The 20901-nt window shown below is 50.1% G+C and overlaps 1 protein-coding gene across 2 annotated transcripts in view; it reads left to right on the top strand.

Annotated features, from left to right (window-relative positions):
• The window catches only part of CFAP74 (cilia and flagella associated protein 74), a 365782-nt gene that overhangs the window by 70735 nt on the left and 274146 nt on the right, over nucleotides 1-20901 (top strand). For both annotated transcript variants that reach the window (XM_075327962.1, XM_075327961.1), the window contains exons 8-9: nucleotides 15542-15652; nucleotides 17731-17833. In XM_075327962.1, coding sequence (XP_075184077.1) covers nucleotides 15542-15652; nucleotides 17731-17833 — 214 coding nt within the window. The remainder of the gene's footprint in view (nucleotides 1-15541; nucleotides 15653-17730; nucleotides 17834-20901) is intronic.

The following is a 20901-nucleotide window of genomic DNA, read 5'->3' as shown; positions in this document are numbered from 1 at the left end:
AAAAAAAAATGGAAAAACCCCATCCACCCTCCCCTGGAATTGCTCTTTTTATGGCTGGCTGCATATGGGTGAAGATCTGATCTGCCCAATTAGTGACTTCCATTGGGGTTCAAGTCAAGTCCAGGTCCCAAACCGAAGTTTATCTAAAGTCCGGTTGACCCCGCCAAACCGAACTTCCACGGGTCCGCTCATCTCTAAATATAATGTGTATAAAACCTAAATGTGACCATATACCTTAAATAGCAGTCAGCCAAGTGGCTCTCCATTCTAGCTCCTTAGCGGGGACTCCCCTCTATGATGTCCTTGTGCTTTAAAAGGGTTTTCCAGGCTAATGATATTGCTGTGGGACAGTTCATCAAGATCGGATCAATGATGGTCCCCCACCGATCACCCCATGTCAAGTCTGGTGGCATCTGGAAGGAAGCAATGGACGGAGCTGGACAGCACAGCTGCTTTCATTCTGTATTGTCTGCTATCTGTATGACATATCCGCTCTTATTGACATGAATTCGATATTGATGGACTATCCTCAAGATAGTTCTTCAGTATCGCTAGCCCAGACAATCCTTTTAATAAGACATATGGAGAGTGGTTGTCTTCATCAGATAACCCCTATATCACTATATACCCACCACAGATGCCCCTTGAGTGTCTGTGCCTAAATGCTCAATAAACCAAAAGTTATTCCTTGGCCAAATGTGCCTGTTCTAAATGGGGAGAGGTAGATAAGTCACTACCAGACTCCTCTGGTGACAACTTACATTCCGTGACAAAAGGACCTAAATGCCCAATTTTTCTCCCTCCCATGCACATTATATGGTTGTTCGGTCTCTTTGAAATCCTCAGGTTTTGACAAAGTCCATTTCCATTTTGAACTCCGTACATATAGTTCAGTAAATATCTCACACTGCTTTTCTTCATCGTTCCTTATGGGAGACCCAGACCATGGGTGTATAGCTTCTGCCTCCGGAGGACACACAAAGTACTACACTAAAAAGTGTAGCTCCTCCCTCCGAGCATATACACCCCCTGGATGACCACATCTAGCCAGTTCAATGCTTTGTGTTCAGGAGGTCACATACACACATGCATTCTCTGATTTTTGATTTTTGATTTCAAAGAGTTGGAAGAAAAGCGGGTCCAAGCTGGACCCCCGGCATGTCCCTTCTCACCCCACTGTGTCGGCGGTGCTGTTAAGGTTGATTTACAAGGCTGGAGCCTTACATGCCGCGCTCCTTCACCATCCCTCGGGCTCTGGCTTGAAGTGGGAGCCATCACGGTTCTCTCTGCTTTGCAGGAGACCGGTCTCCATCCGCAGCCCTTTCAGGACCCTGCCGGACGGAGCGCTCACCCCTCAGGGACCTGGCCCTGCGTCTCATAAGCTAAGTATTGAGACGTTATTGAAGGGTCCCTTGTGCATTTATTGTGGGGAGAGTGTGTTATGTCACTGTGCTGTGATTTCCGGCCGGTTCTCTGGTTTTCTCCTGAGAACCGCGCCGAGGGTGCCTGCTCGTCGGCCGCATGAGAAAATTTAGGCCCCGGCTTCGGCTGCGGCCTAGTTTCGTTTTCACTGCCCCTGCATGTCAGTCATGCAGAGGGACAGTGCGGCGCCGCCCACCGGCCGTCCAGCTCAGGGGAGGACACTCCTCTCTGAGGAGATGTTTCCCTCCCCTGTATTTCTCCTTGGCCCTCCGGTTCCCGCTCTTGGACTAAACCCCGCCCCCCCTCCTCACTCCGGCGCCATTTTATCAGCGTTTACACACTGATCGGCGCTGGCTGCTGCATCTCTGCAACCTGTCTGGGGGTCTGAGCTGTGGAATCCGGAGGGCACACAAAATGGTCTGGTAAGCCACAACCTCTGGTTGTGGACTTTATTATACACTCTCTGGGGGTCATTCTGAAGGAGTGTGTTCTTTACTGCAGAGCCTCCACCTCAGCAGCATGTCTCTCACTAGGAGCAAGGCTGCAAGGCTTTACTCTATATGCACTGCATGTAAGCTCGTACTGCCTGAACCGAGCACATATCCACATTGTGATGCCTGCTCTAACATGGTGGTGCCTCAGCCTGGAGTCCCCCCAGGGGTCCCTCCGGCTGCTCCGGCCCCGGTGGCTGAACCCCCGGCTTGGGTAGCATCGTTTTCTAAAGCTATCTCCCAGTCCTTTGCCGACTCCATGGGACAGCTGTCCCGGACTCTGCTGACCATGCATCAGCCCCTTCTCAGGGCGCCTCTGCTGCTCCGACTCGCTCTGCAGAGCTCACAGAGGATTTTTCATCTGTTCCCGGACCCCGTCCTCCTAAACGGAGACGCAGGGACTCTTCTCCTTCCTCGTCCCACGGCTCGGATTCACGAGCTGAATTGCAGGGCGAGGAGGATGCCTTTACTCTTTACTTTGGGCTCGGACGCTACCTCTATGTACCCCATTGATTTATCTGAAGGGGATGCGGATGTTAGTGACTTGATTGCGTCCATTAATTCCGTACTGGACCTCAATCCGCCAGTATCAGAGGAGCAAGCCTCTCTGGTAGAAAAACACCAGTTTACCTCACCTAAGAGAGCAAGGAGTATGTTTTTTAACCACTCCAGTTTTCAGGCCACTGTGACCAAGCCCAGGGCCTGTCCTGACAAACGCTTCCCAAAGCGTAGTTCTGATGAATGTTTTCCCTTTCCATCAGAGGTGGTCAAGGAGTGGGCTCATTCACCAAAGGTAGATCCTCCGGTGTCTAGAATCTCAGCCCGGACAGTTGTATCTGTGGCCGATGGCACCTCACTTAAGGATCCCACTGACCGCCAGGTTGACCTTCTGGTCAAATCTGTATATGAGGCGGCATGGGCCTCGTTCTCCCCGTCTTTTGCAGCGGTGTGGGCTCTTAAGGCCGTCTCTGCTTCTCTGGAGGAGATGCATTCCCTCACCAGGGACTCTATGCCCGAAATGGTTGCCTTAACTTCCCAGGCTTCGGCTTTTTCATCCTATGCCATGTCTGCCATTCTGGAGGCTTCTCACCGCACGGTGGTGGCTTCCGCTAATTCCCTCGCGATCCGCAGGATCTTGTGGCTTCGAGAGTGGAAAGCAGATGCTTCTTCTAAGAAGTACCTTGCTGGGCTCCCCTTTGCTGGGTCCCTGCTGTTCGGTGAACAACTGGATGAAATTATTAAGGAAGCTACTGGCGGGAAGAGTACTTCCTTGCCAAAAACTAAAACCAGGAAACCTGTCCAGGGCAGGAACCAGTCGAGGTTTCGCTCCTTTCGTTCCTCTAACTGGTTATCCTCTAAGCCTCGTCCACTAACTCAGCCAAGGATCGAAAACCCAGCTGGCGCACGAAGCTGCGTCCTCAGAAGAGCGGAGGAGCCGCTGCCACTAAGGCAGCCTCCTCTTGACTATCTGGCTGCGCCAGCAACGTCCTTGGTCGGTGGCAGGCTCTCCCACTTTGGCGACGTGTGGTTCCAACACGTCTCCGATCAGTGGGTGCGGGATATTATCTCCCACGGCTACAGGATAGAATTTTCTTCCAGCCCGCCAAACAGATTTTTTCTGTCCACTCCCCCCTGCTCCAAAGCCGCCGTCTTCTCTCAGGCCGTGGCTTCCTTGCAGGCCAACGGAGTAATTGTACCGGTTCCCGCCCGGGAATGGTTCAGAGGTTTCTACTCAAACCTCTTCCTAGTCCCCAAGAAGGACGGTTCCTTCCGGCCCATCCTGGATCTCAAGCTTCTCAACAAGCATGTTCAGGTGCGGCACTTTCGCATGGAATCTCTGCGATCGATCATTGCCTTAATGACCCAAGGAGATTTTCTAGCATCCATCGACATCAGAGATGCCTATCTGCATGTGCCAATTGCAGTTTCACACCAGCGTTGGCTACGTTTTGCAATCGGAGAGGAACATTTCCAATTCGTGGCTCTCCCCTTCGGGCTAGCCACGGCCCCTCGTGTATTCACCAAGGTCATGGCAGCAGTGGTTGCGGTTCTGCACCTCCAGGGGTTGGCAGTGATCCCTTACCTGGACGACCTTCTAGTCAAGGCTTCATCCAGTGCAGACTGTCAGCGGAGTGTCTCGCTCACTCTCGCCACGCTTGTTCAATTCGGGTGGCTTGTCAATCTGCCCAAGTCCACTCTGACCCCGACCCAGGAACTTACGTACCTAGTTATGCAATTCGAGACTCTGCCGGCACTTGTGAAGCTGCCCTTAGTCAAACAGCAGTCCCTTCATCTGGCGGTACGCTCTCTGTTGAAGCCCCGCCGTCATTCCATCAGGCACCTCATGCAGGTGCTGGGTCAGATGGTGGCGTCAATGGAAGCGGATCCCTTTGCCCAGTTCCATCTGCGTCCCCTGCAGCTGGACATTCTCCGCTGTTGGGACAAGCGGACCTCTTCCTTGCACAGGCTAGTGGCTCTGTCGCCACAGATCAGGAGCTCTCTTCAGTGGTGGCTTCGGCCCCTCTCTCTGTCCCAGGGACGCTCCTTTCTGGCCCCGACCTGGGTGATTCTCACCACGGATGCCAGTCTATCCGGCTGGGGAGCAGTGTTTCTCCACCACCGAGCACAGGGCACTTGGACTCCATCCGAATCAGCCCTCTCGATCAATGTGCCTGAAATCAGAGCTGTGCTCCTAGCTCTCGTAGCCTTTCACCACCTGTTGGCGGGCAAGCACATTCGAGTCCAATCAGACAACGCGACAGCAGTTGCCTACATCAATCACCAAGGCGGGACTCGCAGCCGCCTAGCAATGTTGGAAATTCAACGTATCCTTCAGTGGACGGAGGACTCCAAGTCCACCATATCCGCAGTCCACATCCCAGGCGTAGAAAACTGGGAGGCAGATTATCTCAGCCGTCAAACCGTGGACAGCGGCGAGTGGGCCCTGCATCCGGCAGTGTTCCGGTCAATCTGCCGCAAGTGGGGCACTCCGGAAGTGGATCTAATGGCATCCCGGCACAACAACAAGGTCCCGGTTTACGTGGCTCGCTCCCACGATCCTCAGGCCTTGGCGGCGGACGCGCTGGTTCAGGATTGGTCCCAGTTCCGTCTGGCCTACGTGTTTCCCCCTCTAGCTCTCTTGCCCAGAGTCCTGCGCAAGATCAGAATGGAGGGCCGTCGGGTCATAATCATTGCTCCAGACTGGCCCAGGCGAGCTTGGTACCCAGACCTGCTCCGTCTGTCCGTAGAGGTGCCGTGGCATCTCCCAGACCGCCCAGACCTTCTCTCACAAGGTCCGTTTTTCCGCCAGAATTCTGCGGCTCTCAGATTGACGGCGTGGCTCTTGAGTCCTGGATCCTGACGGCTTAAGGCATTCCTTCCGAGGTCATCTCCACTATGACTCAGGCTCGGAAGTCTTCCTCGGCCAGGATTTACCACAGGACTTGGAGAATTTTCCTGTCCTGGTGTCGCTCTTCCGGCCATGCTCCTTGGCCGTTTTCCTTGCCGACCATCCTGTCCTTTCTACAGTCCGGTCTGCATCTAGGACTATCCCTCAATTCCCTCAAGGGACAGGTCTCGGCTCTGTCAGTGTTGTTCCAGCGGCGTATCGCCCGACTGGCCCAGGTGCGCACCTTCATGCAGGGCGCATCTCACATCATTCCGCCTTACCGGCGGCCTCTGGATCCCTGGGACCTCAATCTGGTCCTCACGGCCTTACAGAAACCCCCCTTTGAGCCTCTTAGGGAGGTTTCTTTGTTTCGTCTTTCACAGAAAGTGGTCTTTCTGGTGGCCATAACTTCTCTCAGGAGAGTCTCTGATTTGGCTGCGCTCTCTTCGGAGTCACCCTTTTTGGTTTTTCACCAAGACAAGGTGGTTCTCCGTCCGACTCCGGACTTTCTCCCTAAGGTGGTGTCTCCTTTCCACCTTAACCAGGACATTTCATTGCCTTCCTTTTGTCCGGCCCCTGTGCATCGCTTTGAGAAAGCGTTGCATACTTTAGATTTGGTGCGGGCGCTCCGGATCTATGTGTCACGCACCGCTGCCCTTAGGCGGTGCACCTCTCTTTTTGTGCTGACCACAGGTCAGCGCAAGGGTCTCTCGGCTTCTAAACCGACCCTAGCTCGTTGGATTAGGTCGGCCATATCCGATGCCTACCAATGTTCTCAGGTGCCCCCCCCGCCGGGTATTAAGGCGCACTCGACCAGAGCTGTCGGTGCCTCTTGGGCTTTCAGGCACCAGGCTACGGCTCAGCAGGTCTGTCAGGCTGCCACTTGGTCTAGTCTGCACACCTTTTCGAAGCACTACCAAGTGCATGCTCATGCTTCGGCAGATGCGAGCTTGGGCAGACGCATCCTTCAGGCGGCTGTCGCCCATTTGTGAAGTTAGGTTTTGCCTACTTCTCAGTTTCTGTTTATTTCCCACCCATGGACTGCTTTGAGACGTCCCATGGTCTGGGTCTCCCATAGGAACGATGAAGAAAAATAGAATTTTGTTACTTACCGTAAATTCTTTTTCTTATAGTTCCGACATGGAAGACCCAGCACCCTCCCTGTTGCCTGTTGGCAGTTCTTGTTCCATGTGTTTTCACCGGCTGTTGTTGTAGACAGAGGTTTCGGTTATTCCGGGTTTTACTCTATCTCTACTTGTGGGTGGATGTCCTCCTTCAGCTTTTGCACTAAACTGGCTAGATGTGGTCATCCAGGGGGTGTATATGCTCGGAGGGAGGAGCTACACTTTTTAGTGTAGTACTTTGTGTGTCCTCCAGAGGCAGAAGCTATACACCCATGGTCTGGGTCTCCCATGTCGGAACTATAAGAAAAAGAATTTACGGTAAGTAACAAAATTCTCTTTATTATATGTGCCTTATTGAAAGATTAATTTTTGTATTTTGTGGGCTGTGTGAGGAGTCCAGGTTACTAAACCACCACTAGACTTTTCTATCTGGATGATCACTATATGAGGAGCCACAGACTGCCTTTAAGCAGGACCAGAAGAAAACGGCACAAAAAAATCAACATGCTTTGAGGTAACAAAAAAACCCCAACATCAAAAGAACACTCATACAAAGATAGAAAGGAGAGAGGGTATAGGAAGCAGAAAACCCCCAAAAGATTCTAAATTATGTGCTATTTTGATGAGAGAGGCTCGGGAACATTGGTCCGAAATGTGCAACTTATGCATTTCAGATTTAGGTGTAGCGCTGGCGTCCCTGCATCCCTTGCTCTCCTTCCTGTAGGGACGCGTGCTTACTTACCGCCGCAGCCGGCTCCCTCCTTGCTGTCTGGCATCCTGACGCTTCTCCACGTGGGTGCCTCATACTTCCACCTCTTGGGACCTATGCACACAGCACAGGGCTTTCGGGAGTGCCCCTAGAGCATGCACGTGCATTGCTGCCATTCCCTTAAAGGGCCAGCTCGTCACTCCCAAGAAGTGCCTCTCAACCTAGCGCTGAGAGGCACTGGTTTCTTAAGGCACTCTCCCACTAGGGGATGTGCCTGATCTATACCCTAGTTTATTTAGTTAGACTTCTGTGCTCTAGCCAGCTAGTTGTCAGATCCTTTTGTCTGTCCCGTCCTGCCTGTTTCTGGTTACAGCCTGTCCAGCCCTGCCTGTACCTGGCTCCAGTCCTGTCCTACCTATTGTGAATGTCATTTATGCTTTCTTTATCGTTCCTTTGGGAGACCCAGACCATGGGTGTTTAGCTTCTGCCTCCGGAGGACACACAAAGTACTACACTTAAAAGTGTAGCTCCTCCCTCTGAGCTTATACACCCCCTGGTGAGCAGACCCAGCCAGTTTATCGCTTTGTGTTCAGGAGGCATACATCCACACATGCATTCTCATATGATTTTTTCCTTTTGGAATGAGATTGAAGAAGTGCGGGTCCACGTCTGGACCCCCGGCATGTCCCTTCTCACCCCACTGTGTCGGCGGTGTTGTAAAGTTGATTTCCAAGGCTGGAGCCTTACATGCCGAGCTCCTTCACCATCCCTCCTGGGCTCTGGCTTGAAGTGGGAGCCAGCACGGTTTCCCTGCCTGGCAGGAGACCGGTCTCCATCCGCAGCCCTTCAGGACCCTGCTGGACTGGAGCACTCATCCCCAGGGACCTGGCCCTGCGTCTCAGCAGCTAAGTACCTGAGACGTTTATATTTTGGGGTCCCTGTACTTTATTGTTTGGGGAGAGTGTGCTTACTGTATTTATTGGCATTTCCGGCGGGTTCTCTAGCTGCCGCCCGAGAACCGCGCCGATGGTGCCTGCGCGTCGGCCTCGCCGCTCAAATTTAGGCCCCGGCTTTGCCGGAGGCCTAGTTTCTGTTCTCTGCTCTCGCATGTCATTCATGCAGAGGGACAGGCTCGGCTCCTCCCGGCGGCCGTTCTGCACAGGGGAGGGACACTCCCCACCGCTGTGCGTGTCTCCTCCCCTGTAGGTCTCTGTGGCCCTCCAGATCCCGCTCTCAAGCCAAGTCCCGCCCCCTCTCTTCGCTCCGGCGGCCATCTTCTCATCACTCGGCGCTGGTCTGCACTCTGCATCCCTGCTGAAGTGCTGTGCTTGGGGGTCCGGGCTTCGGGATCTGGAGGGCACACAACACCGCTCCAGCGGTCTGGTAAGCCACAACCGGTCTCTGGTTGTGGACCTCTGTATATACTCTCTGGGGTTCCACGAGGAGCAAGGCTCCAAAGCTTTATTCTGCATGCGCTGCATGTAAGCTCCTGCTGCCTGAATCGAGCACCTATCTTCATTGTGATGTCTGCTCTAACTTGGCGGTGCCACAGCCTGGAGTCTCACCCCAGTGGTCTCTCAGGCTGCTCCTGCTCCTGTGGCTGAACCCCCGGCTTGGGTAGAATCCTTTTCTAGGTCTATCTCCCAGTCTTTTGCTGAGTCCATGGGACTTCTGTCCAGGACTTTGATAAATATGCATCAGCCCCCTTCACAGGGTGCCCCTACTGCTATGGGTCCCTTAGGTTCGGAGCTCACAGAGGATTCATCATCAGGGCCCAGACCCCGTCCTCCTAAGAAGAGACGCAGGGTTCCCTCTCCCTCCTCCTCCCGCGGCTCTGATTCAAGAGCTGACTCGCAGGATGAGGAGGATGCCTTTACAGGGGGCTCGGAGGCTAACTCCATGTATCCCATTGATCTGTCCGAGGGTGACTCAGATCTTAGTGACTTGATTGCTTCCATTAATTCTGTACTGGATCTCAATCCGCCAGTATCAGAGGAGCAACCTTCTCTGGCAGAAAAGCACCAGTTTACCTCGCCTAAGAGAGCAAAGAGTGTGTTCTTTAACCACTCCAGTTTTCAGGCCGCTGTGACCAAGCCCAGGGCCTGTCCTGACAAACGCTTCCCAAAGCGTGGTTCTGATGACCGTTTTCCCTTCCCACCTGAGGTGGTCAAGGAGTGGTCTTACTCTCCAAAGGTAGACCCCCCGGTGTCTAGGCTCTCAGCCCGGACCGTTGTGTCGGTGGCTGATGGCACCTCCCTTAAAGGCCCTGTCACACACAGAGATAAATCTGCGGCAGATCTGTGGTTGCAGTGAAATTGTGGACAATCAGTGCCAGGTTTGTGGCTGTGTACAAATGTAACAATATGTCCATGATTTCACTGCAACCACAGATCTGCTAAAGATTTATCTCTGTGTGTGACGGGGCCTTTAGGATTACACTGACCGCCAGATTGACCTTCTGGACAAATCCGTGTATGAAGCGGCGGGGGCCTCCTTTTCCCCGACTTTTGCAGCAGTGTGGGCTCTCAAAGCCATCTCTGCTTCTCTGGAGGAGATGCATTCCCTCACCAGGGAATCTATGCCCGAAATGGTTGCCTTGACTTCCCAAGCTTCAGCTTTTTCATCCTATGCCATGTCTGCCATGCTGGAGGCTTCTCACCGCACTGCGGTGGCTTCGGCTAATTCCCTCGCTATCCGCAGGATCTTGTGGCTTCGAGAGTGGAAGGCAGATGCTTCTTCAAAGAAGTACCTTGCTGGGCTCCCTTTTGCTGGGTCCCGGCTGTTCGGAGAACAGCTGGATGAAATTATTAAGGAAGCTACTGGCGGGAAGAGTACTTCCATGCCACAAACCAAAGCCAGGAAACCTGCCCAGGGTAGGAATCAGTCGAGGTTTCGCTCCTTTCGTTCTTCCAACTGGTCGTCCTCTAAGCCCTCAGCCTCGTCCACTAACTCAGCCAAGGACCAGAAATCCAACTGGCGCCCAAAAGCGCGTCCACAGAAGACCGCAGGAGGTGCTGCCACCAAGGCAGCCTCCTCGTGACTATCTGCCCACCCCAGCAACGTCCTTAGTCGGTGGCAGGCTCTCCCACTTTGGCGACGCTTGGTTTCAACACGTCTCCGATCAGTGGGTGAGAGATATCATCTCCCACGGCTACAGGATAGAATTCTCTTCCAGACCGCCAAACAGATTTTTTTTCTCAACCCTCCCCTGCTCCAAGGCCGCCGCCTTCTCACAGGCCGTGGCATCCTTGCAGGCCAACGGAGTAATTGTACCAGTTCCCGCCCGGGAACGGTTCAGAGGTTTCTACTCAAATCTCTTCCTAGTCCCCAAAAAGGACGGTACATTCCGACCTATCCTGGATCTCAAGCTTCTCAACAAGCATGTACAGGAGCGGCACTTTCGCATGGAGTCTCTGCGATCAGTCATTGCCTCAATGACCCAAGGGAATTTCCTGGCGTCCATCGACATCAGAGATGCCTATCTGCATGTGCCAATTGCAGTTTCACACCAGCGTTGGCTACGTTTTTCAATCGGAGAAGATCATTTCCAATTTGTGACTCTCCCCTTCGGGTTGGCCACAGCCCCTCGGGTATTCACCAAGGTCATGGCAGCAGTGATTGCGGTTCTGCACCTACAGGGGTTGGCAGTGATTCCTTACCTGGACGACCTTCTAGTCAAGGCTTCATCCACCGCAGACTGTCAGCGGAGTGTCTCGCTCACTCTTGCCACTCTAGCCCAATTTGGGTGGCTGGTCAATCTGCCCAAATCCACTCTGACTCCGACCCAGAGTCTCACGTACCTAGGGATGCAGTTCGAGACTTTTCCGGCACTTGTGAAGTTGCCCTTAGTCAAACAGCAGTCCTTCCAACTGGCAGTGCGCTCTCTGCTGAGGCCCCGCCGTTCTTCCCTTAGGCGTCTGATGCAGGTGCTCAAATGGTGGCGTCAATGGAAGCTGTCTCATTTGCCCAGTTTCATCTGCGCCCCCTGCAGCTGGACATTCTCCGTTGTTGGGACAAGCAGCCTTCCTCCTTACACAGGTTAGTGGCTCTGTCGCCACAGACCAGGAGCTCTCTTCAGTGGTGGCTTCGGCCCCTCTCTCTATCCCAGGGGCGCTCCTTCCTGGCCCCGTCCTGGGTGATCCTCACCACGGATGCCAGTCTATCCGGCTGTGGAGCGGTATGTCTCCACCACAGAGCGCAGGGCACTTGGACTCCGTCCGAGTCAGCCCTTTCAATCAATGTGCTGGAGACCAGAGCTGTGCTTCTAGCTCTCCTAGCTTTTCATCACCTGTTGGCGGGCAGGCACATTCGAGTCCAGTCAGACAATGCGACAGCGGTTGCCTACATCATTCACCAAAGCGGGACACGCAGCCGCCTGGCAATGTTGGAGGTACAACGCATCCTTCAATGGGTGGAGGACTCGGGGTCCACCATATCCGCAGTCCACATCCCAGGTGTGGAAAACTGGGAGGCAGATTATCTCAGCCGTCAAACCGTGGACGGTGGCGAGTGGTCTCTGTACCCGGCAGTGTTTCAGTCAATCTGCCGCAAATGGGGCACTCCGGACGTGGACCTAATGGCATCCCGTGACAACAACAAGGTTCCTGTTTACGTGGCTCGCTCCCACGATCCTCAGGCATGCGCCGCGGACGCTCTGGTTCAAGACTTGTCCCAGTTTCGTCTGTCCTACGTGTTTCCCCCTCTAGCGCTCTTGCCCAGAGTCCTGCGCAAGATCAGAATGGAGGGCCGTCGAGTCATCCTCATTGCACCGGACTGGCCCAGGCGAGCTTGGTATCCAGACCTGCTCCATCTGTCCGTAGAGATGCCGTGGCGTCTTCCGGACCGTCCAGACCTTCTCTCGCAAGGTCCGTTTTTCCGTCTGAATTCTGCGGCTCTCATATTGACGGCGTGGCTCTTGAGTCCTGGATTTTGACGACTTTTGGTATTCCTCCTGAAGTCATCTCCACTATGACTCGGGCCCGTAAGTTTTCCTCCGCTAAGATCTATCACAGGACTTGGAGAATTTTCCTGTCCTGGTGTCGCTCTACCGACCATCCTCCTTGGCCTTTCTCCTTGCCGACCCTTCTGTCTTTTCTACAGTCCGGTCTGCAGCTAGGACTGTCCCTCAGCTCTCTCAAGGGACAAGTCTCAGCTCTGTCAGTCCTGTTCCAGCGACGTCTCGCTCGGCTGGCTCAGGTCCGTACCTTCATGCAGGGCGCGTCTCACATCATTCCGCCCTACCGGCGGCCCTTGGATCCCTGGCACCTTAATTTGGTTCTCACGGTTTTGTAGAAACCCCCCTTTGAGCCTCTTAGGGAGGTTTCCTTGTATCGTCTTTCACAGAAAGTGGCCTTTCTGGTGGCCATAACTTCCCTCAGGAGAGTCTCTGATTTGGCTGTGCTCTCTTCGGAGTCACCTTTTTTGGTTTTTCATCAGGACAAGGTGGTTCTCCGTCCTACTCCGGATTTTCTTCCTAAGGTGGTCTCTCCTTTCCACCTTAACCAGGACATTACCCTACCTTCCTTTTGTCCGGCTCCAGGTCATCGCTTTGAAAAAGCGCTGCATACTCTGGATCTGGTGCGTGCTCTCCGGATCTATGTGTCTCGCACCGCTGCACTTAGGCGGTGCGCTTCTCTTTTTGTGCTGACCACAGGTCGGCGCAAGGGCCTCTCGGCTTCTAAGTCGACCTTCGCCCGTTGGATTAGGTCGACCATTTCGGACGCCTACCAGAGTACTCAGGTGCCTCCCCCGCCGGGGATCAAGGCACATTCGACCAGAGCTGTCGGTGCCTCTTGGGCTTTTAGGCACCAGGCTACGCCTCAACAAGTCTGTCAGGCTGCCACTTGGACTAGCCTGCATACCTTTTCGAAGCACTACCAAGTGCATGCTCATGCTTCGGCAGATGCGAGCTTGGGCAGACGCATCCTTCAGGCGGCTGTCGCCCATTTGTGAAGTTAGGTTCTGCCTACTTCTTAGTTTATACTGTTTCTTTCCCACCCAGGGACTGCTTTGGAACGTCCCATGGTCTGGGTCTCCCAAAGGAACGATAAAGAAAAAGAGAATTTTGTTTACTTACCGTAAATTCTTTTTCTTATAGTTCCGTATTGGGAGACCCAGCACCCTCCCTGTTGCCTGTTGGCAATTTTCTTGTTCCGCGTGTTCTCACCGGCTGTTGTCATGGACAGAGTCTCCGGTTGTTCCGGCTCTTGCTCTGTTCTACTTGTGGGTGGCTATTCTCCTTCAGCGTTTGCACTAAACTGGCTGGGTCTGCTCACCAGGGGGTGTATAAGCTCAGAGGGAGGAGCTACACTTTTAAGTGTAGTACTTTGTGTGTCCTCCGGAGGCAGAAGCTAAACACCCATGGTCTGGGTCTCCCAATACGGAACTATAAGAAAAAGAATTTACGGTAAGTAAACAAAATTCTCTTTTTTGCTGCTGTGAGGCTCCCTCTTGTGGCCAGGAATGCTTTGGACAGAGACCAGGTGTGCTCAAGCAATGGGCGTTTCCATTGCTAACTCTTCCTATTTAAGCCTTTGCTTCATGGATTCTGGGACGGTTATCATTTGTTCTGTGAATCTCCAGCCTTTTCATCTTGCTCCAGACCACATCTATCCCAGATAAGTGCTTGGTTCTTTCTTAAGTTGTTTTGTTCTTTTGTTCTTATCTGGGTTGTCAATTATTGTGGTTATTGTCAGTTTATTTGCATGCAGGAATCTTCCCTCTCTGTTGCTTTGCTGGGAAGCTCCCTGCAGCTGTTTGGAGTTTTGCTCCTATAAGTCCATGTGTTTGTTGCTTCTTGAATTTGTAATTGTTCCTGTTTTCTGTTCATTGGTTTGACAAGAGTGCCTGATATAGGACAGAGTGCAGATCGTGCAATCTGGGGACCTTTTTGTACTATCAGGTATTTGGGTTTTTGTAGGGTTTTTCTCTGGCCACCATCAGCCCCTTTCCTATCCTTTCCTATTTAGTCAGTGGGGCCTCACCTTTGCTAATCCTATCATCCATCTGTGTATTGTATTTTCCTATATCACCGTAGTCTTTGAATGTGGGGGGCTTGCTATACCTTTTGCGGTCTATTTCTGAGGCAGAGAGTTATTCATCCTTCCTTCCTTTAGGATAGCTAGTTCTCCGGCTGGGTTCGCGGTGCACAGGATGTTAGTTCACCCCTCGGCTACTTCTAGTGTTGATGCTGAGTAAGGGGATGGCGGCCACATTAGTTGCCAATGCTCTTGTCACCTTTTTACCAATGATCTATTGTGATCTTCCATGGTTCCGGATCATAACACCTACCCTGTTGGCACCTGGTGCCAGTCCTGTCCTGCCTGTACCTGTTACCAGTCTGTTCTGGCTGTGACATATGCGTCAGCCACTCCGGTGGTTCCCACCTTGCTAGTGACTCTGCCCGTCTGTCCTAGCCATGCCATCTGCCTTCACCACTCCGGTGGTAATATAGAAAAGCCTTGCAGACTGTTCTTTCCCATTCTGTAAAATAAGGTATGCCGATGCAAACCACTGTGACGTTATACTGTGTGTCATTTTGCATATGTTGGCTGCACAGGGGATGCATTCAGCTTGTACACCGAGGATTGTACTGTAAAATATAAACAAAATGTCAACATATTCTGACCCTTATCTGAATTTCAGCTTTCAAACAACCAGATATTTTACTAAACCCATTTAGATTCTGTACAGTTAAATCATAAACTAATGTAACACCTGCCCGGTTCCACAGACTCAGACAGGCTGTAATGAACAGGCTAGAGGGAAGCCACTCACCAAGCAGGACCCCCAGAACCCTGAAACCCTTTAACCCCTATACAGGGATTTGGAATTACACAGGGCCCTGGAGATCACTACCTGTGGAAGGCTGCAGTATGAGAGAGTAGTCGTCAGGCAGGGTCAAACCAGGAATTGCGGAACAGGGACAGAATCTGCAGGCAAGGACGTAATCAGAAACAAGCAGAGGTCAAAACCGGATCGGGCAGCGAGGTACAAAAACAGCAGGCAGAAGAGTAGTCAGGAAACAAGCGGTAATCAGCACATGATATCACAGGACAAAACAGGAGCCAGAATTCTCAGAACTATCTCTGGCAGAGGTCAGCAGACAGGAGGGGAATTAAAAAGGGTGTGATGTCTTCCCATATGATGTAGCTGAATGATGGTACCTCAGCTGGGAGACACCCGCCACCTTCAGTCAGCTAGTGGCACTACAGATCCCGAGGAAACCCAGACCAGTGGATGAGCAGAGCCTGCGCCCACTAGCGCCGCTGGCATCGACTCCTATCCCACCACCAGCAGTATCCACGGCGTGAACACGGCGTCGCCTGATGATCGGAATAGAAGTCGATGGAGCGGACTTCGGTGGTGACGTAACAACTAATAACTAAGCTTATTTCTGGTATTTCAGGCAAGCGTCTAAACAGCTAAAGGAACGGGAACAGCATTATCGTAAAGCTGTGGAGGAGGCGCAGAAGAATCACCAAAGAGCAGTTCAGTTTTTGAAGGAAACCATGGCAAGGTGGGGTCTTCTGTAATATAATCATAGATTACACTATGCATACACCATACTGTGCGAATTATAGGACGCACCTCACTAGAAGATGGACTCCTAGTTTTGGATATCAGGAATAGGAAAAACATATTTACAACTAATTAAAACTTTTCTGATGGTGTAAATAGGTGGAGAAGTCAATGCTGCTAACTTCTGGCAGAATAGGGAATTAGTAATTAGAGGTTTTCCCACCAACAAAGTTCATTTTAATCAATAATAATTTATTAATAATTTACAGAATTGGATGTGTGGAAAACCCCTTTAACAGTAAACTCCTGTTTATTGAATGTGTGTGCAATATACACACACAGCTCTGCAGCAAACACACTATGTGCACAAATAACTCAACACACACACAACGCTACTGCATGCATAACAGACATATACTCACACTGTGCTGCTGCGTATACACAGACAACACGGCTGCACACACACATAACAGTACTGCATGCACAACACGTGCGCAGTGCGCACACAGCTTGGCTGCCTAAACACTATACACACATCACTGTTGCACACACAGTTATGCTACATAAACACACAGCATTGCTGTATACACAGTTATGCTGCATACATACACACACACAACAGTAATGCATGCACACATAGCTCTGATGCACACACATAGTTATGCTGCATACACACACAGCATTGCTGCACACGGTTATGCTGCACACACACACACACACACACACACAACACTATGTGCACAAATAACTCAACACACACACAACGCTACTGCATGCATAACAGACATATACTCACACTGTGCTGCTGCGTATACACAGACAACACGGCTGCACACACACATAACAGTACTGCATGCACAACACGTGCGCACACAGCTTGGCTGCCTAAACACTATACACACATCACTGTTGCACACACAGTTATGCTACATAAACACACAGCATTGCTGTATACACAGTTATGCTGCATACATACACACACACAACAGTAATGCATGCACACATAGCTCTGATGCACACACATAGTTATGCTGCATACACACACAGCATTGCTGCTCACGGTTATGCTGCACACACACACACACACACACAACAGTACTGCATGTATAACAACACAGCACTGCTGCCTGAACACTATAGACACATATCACTACACATGCCACTACGGCATACACACATTTGTGCTGCATACATACACACACAGTTGAGATGCATATACACATGGCACTACGGCACACACACATTTGTGCTGCATACATACACACACAATTGAGATGCATATACACATGGCACTATGGCACACACACATTTGTGCTGCATACATACACACACAGTTGAGATACATTACACACGGCACTGCGGCAGACACACAGTTGTGCTGCATACATACACACACAGTTGAGATGCATATAGACATGGCACTATGGCACATACACATTTGTGAGGCATACATACACACAGTTGAGATGCATATAGACATGGCATTATGGCACACACACATTTGTGCTGCACACATACACACACAGTTGAGATGCATATACACACGGCACTGCGGCACACACACATTTGTGCTGCATACATACACACACAGTTGAGATGCATATACACACGGCACTGCGGCACACACACAGTTGTGCTGCGTACATACACACACAAACACACAACAGAACTGCATGCTATAAATGCACACAGCTTTGCTGCCTGAACACTAGACACACAACTCTGCTGCACACACAGTTCTGCTATACACACACACACACACACACACAGCTCTGCTATACACACATATACACACAGCTCTGCTGCACAGTTTTCTGCACACACAATTTTGCTCTAAAGGGGAGCAGTTCAAGGAGATATGGCCAGAGACTGACCTCCTGGACTAGTCACCTGTGCGCTTCAGTCCCCGGTCGGTTGTTAAATATATATTTCATAGTGAAACATCCTGTCTGAAATTATCCAGCCAGTGTCTGATACATGCTGTCCGTGGTTCTGATAGCAAGAATCAGCTTTCAGATTCCCTTTATCTGTAAACATGAGATTCTCTTCATTGATTAATGTGTTTGGAAACATCAGGGTTCGTGAGATTGAAGCTGAAAAAGAACGAAAAGGTCGAGAAGACATGGAGAAGAGGATGCACGCTGTCCTGTCTCTAAAAAACAATATCTCTACAAACCGGGTATGAAAGGAGAACATTTTAACTAAATAGAAAATACAGCTGGGATGGCTGCAGTGTGGAGTCACCTGTATAACAATAGTGGGGCCTACAAATGTCTCCATTGTTATCTACTCCTTGAAATAAAGCTATTTATACAGCTTTTCTGGTGGTATAAACTTTAAACTTTTGCAATGGCTCCAATGCATCTAACACCCCCCCACACACACAAAACTATGGCAGTTTTTTTTTTCTTTTCTTACTAAGAATTTGTTTCATTAATTCAGCTCTTATGAGACAAGATTATTGATGGAAGGAGAAGCAGTCACCAAATTAGTAAGCAATAGGCTAGGATCACACGATTGTAGATTCTCTCATCTGAGAGAAGTGTGGCGATTAAGCTAATGACACTAATAACTATGATCAAACTCTGATCGGAGTATAATCTGTTACGGTTCCACTGTGCGGAGCATTTTGCATTTGAAAATGCTCTGCTATGTGTCTTGTGCACTTGCTTATAGGTTGTCTTTCAGCACTAAGATTCATGCTGGTTTTGGGAGGCGCCTCGTTCCTGGTGATTGCTCTGTTTCTTTACTGGGCTTGCTCTGTCTGAACTTCACCAGTCATACTTCCTGTTTGCTTTGCTCCTGTCTAGTGTAATTGTTCTGATCTTGGCTTCTGACCTCGGACCTCTTCCTTACCACATCTCTGTCTGCTCCCTGAACCTTATACGTTATCTCCCGGCTTCTGATCTCGGACCTCTTCCTGACCACATCTCTGTCTGCTCCCTGAACCTTATACGTTACCTCCCGGCTTCTGACCTCGGACCTCTTCCTGACCATGTCTCTCTGCTCCCTGAACCCTATACGTTACCTCCCGGCTTCTGACCTCAGACCTTTTCCTGACCATGTCTGTCTGCTCCCTGAACCTTATATGTTACCTCCCGGCTTCTGACCTTGGACCTCTTCCTGACCATGTCTGTCTGCTCCCTGAACCTTATACGTTACCTCCCGGCTTCTCACCTCGGATCTCTTCCTGATCAGGTCTCTGTTTGCTCCCTGAACCTTATACGTTACCTCCTGGCTTCTGACCTCGGATCTCTTCCTGATCAGGTCTCTGTCTGCTCCCTGAACCTTATACGTTACCTCCTGGCTTCTGACCTCGGATCTCTTCCTGATCAGGTCTCTTTCTGCTCCCTGAATCTTATACGTTACCTCCTGGCTTATGATCCCGATTTGTCTGACTACCCTTCTATTCATACTGCTCGTAGTGTCTAGCATCATATAATCCAATCGGCTTTGTGTGATCTGATTCTTTCGGAGGCGAGAATCGGAGAACACGCTCAGGAGAAGATGGAGAACAGAATTTCTCTGCTTTCTCCATTGTCTGAGTCCCACGGAAATCAGATTGTCATCCAAGTGCAGTCCGATGATTTCCATGCACCCATAGCCTTCAATGGATGAATCTCGTCTGACTTGTGCTTCAAATCGCAACATGGTGCAAATAATCTGGCATCAGCACTGAACGATTAAATAACATGGGTCCCAGTGCTATCCATAAAAAATTGCATATAACAGAGAGCAAAAGAGAAGGGTGTTTGATACTGCGCCAAAGGATCACAGGAACAGATGTTTAGATTAATGCATCTTTATTTCATCCAGGTCTACGCGTTTCCGGAGCCACTGCCCCCTTCCTCAGGACCGTCAGGAAAGACAAAACATTGATTTTTTGTCTTTCCTGACGGTCCTGAGGAAGGGGGCAGTGGCTCCGGAAACGCGTAGACCTGGATGAAATAAAGATGCATTAATCTAAACATCTGTTCCTGTGATCCTTTGGCGCAGTATCAAACACCCTTCTCTTTTGCTCTCTGTTATCTGCCAATTGGGTGGCTGCAGCCTTGGATCAGATTCTACATGCGAATACAGTTGTTGTGACTCTCACAACGACATCTGGTGAGTAGTTTCATCCTCCTCCCACCCCTTATATACTGGGGTAAGACCCTATATGCGCTTTTCTCTCCACAGATTTCTTATCATAAAAAATTGCATAGCACTCGTCCGATGTATACGGTATGTGAGCAATACCATAGCAAGAGGCTATTTAAATAATGTTTGCTTACATTCGCATTTGAGACTTTTGCTGAATTCTATTCCTACATTTAATTTTAAAGGGAATGTGTCATAAAAATGTTTTTATTCAAAAAAATATATAAAGTATTACAATTAAAAAAAAATAAGTAAATTAAAACAGTATCATATAAAAAAATAAATTTAAAGGTGTTGATATTCTCAAGTTTTCAATACTAGGAGGAGCAGCTGCTGAAATTTGCCATCAAAAGCTAGTATGCAGCTCGGTCGCTTTACGACTGCAGTAAAAGTGGGCGGGATCTGCTCCATGTGTCTCGTGTCACTCCTCCCATTCACTTCTTAGTGTTTGGAAAATGATACGGGGAGGTTGAAGTTTAGGATCCGTTCGAAGATATTTTGTTGGTGACTGCAAAGTGACACCGAGATCTGGACTGTCCCAGGACAGCTGGCAGTGCCTATTTTGTTTGGATGCGCTGCATTGTTCACTGTATCACACATCATAGGAATAGATACACAGACTGTACAACACATGATAGGATTAGATACATGGATAGATTCAATCATAATGAGATTAGATACATGGCTCAGCTGACCATATCAACATGATAAGATTAGATACATGGCTCAGCGGACTATATAATACATGATAGTATTAGATACATGGCTTAGTGGACTGTATCATATATAACATTAGATACACAGACAGTTTCACGCATGATAGGATTAGATACACGGACTGTATCATCCATGGTAGGATTAGATACACATACTAATCCTAATATACATACTAATATATTACGCATTATAGGATTAGATACACGGACTGTATCATGTATGATAGGAGTATAGATACACTTACTATATCACACCTGATAGGATTAGATACACAGGCTGTATCACACATGATATGATTCGATACACGGACTGTATCACGCAGGATAATATTAGATACATGGACTGTATCCTGCATGATAGGATTAGATACACGAACTCTTATCACACATG

The sequence above is a fragment of the Anomaloglossus baeobatrachus genome, chromosome 11 (genome assembly GCF_048569485.1).
Source record: "Anomaloglossus baeobatrachus isolate aAnoBae1 chromosome 11, aAnoBae1.hap1, whole genome shotgun sequence".
Taxonomy (NCBI): Eukaryota; Metazoa; Chordata; class Amphibia; order Anura; family Aromobatidae; genus Anomaloglossus; species Anomaloglossus baeobatrachus.
This window is presented reverse-complemented; position numbering and strand designations above follow the sequence as displayed.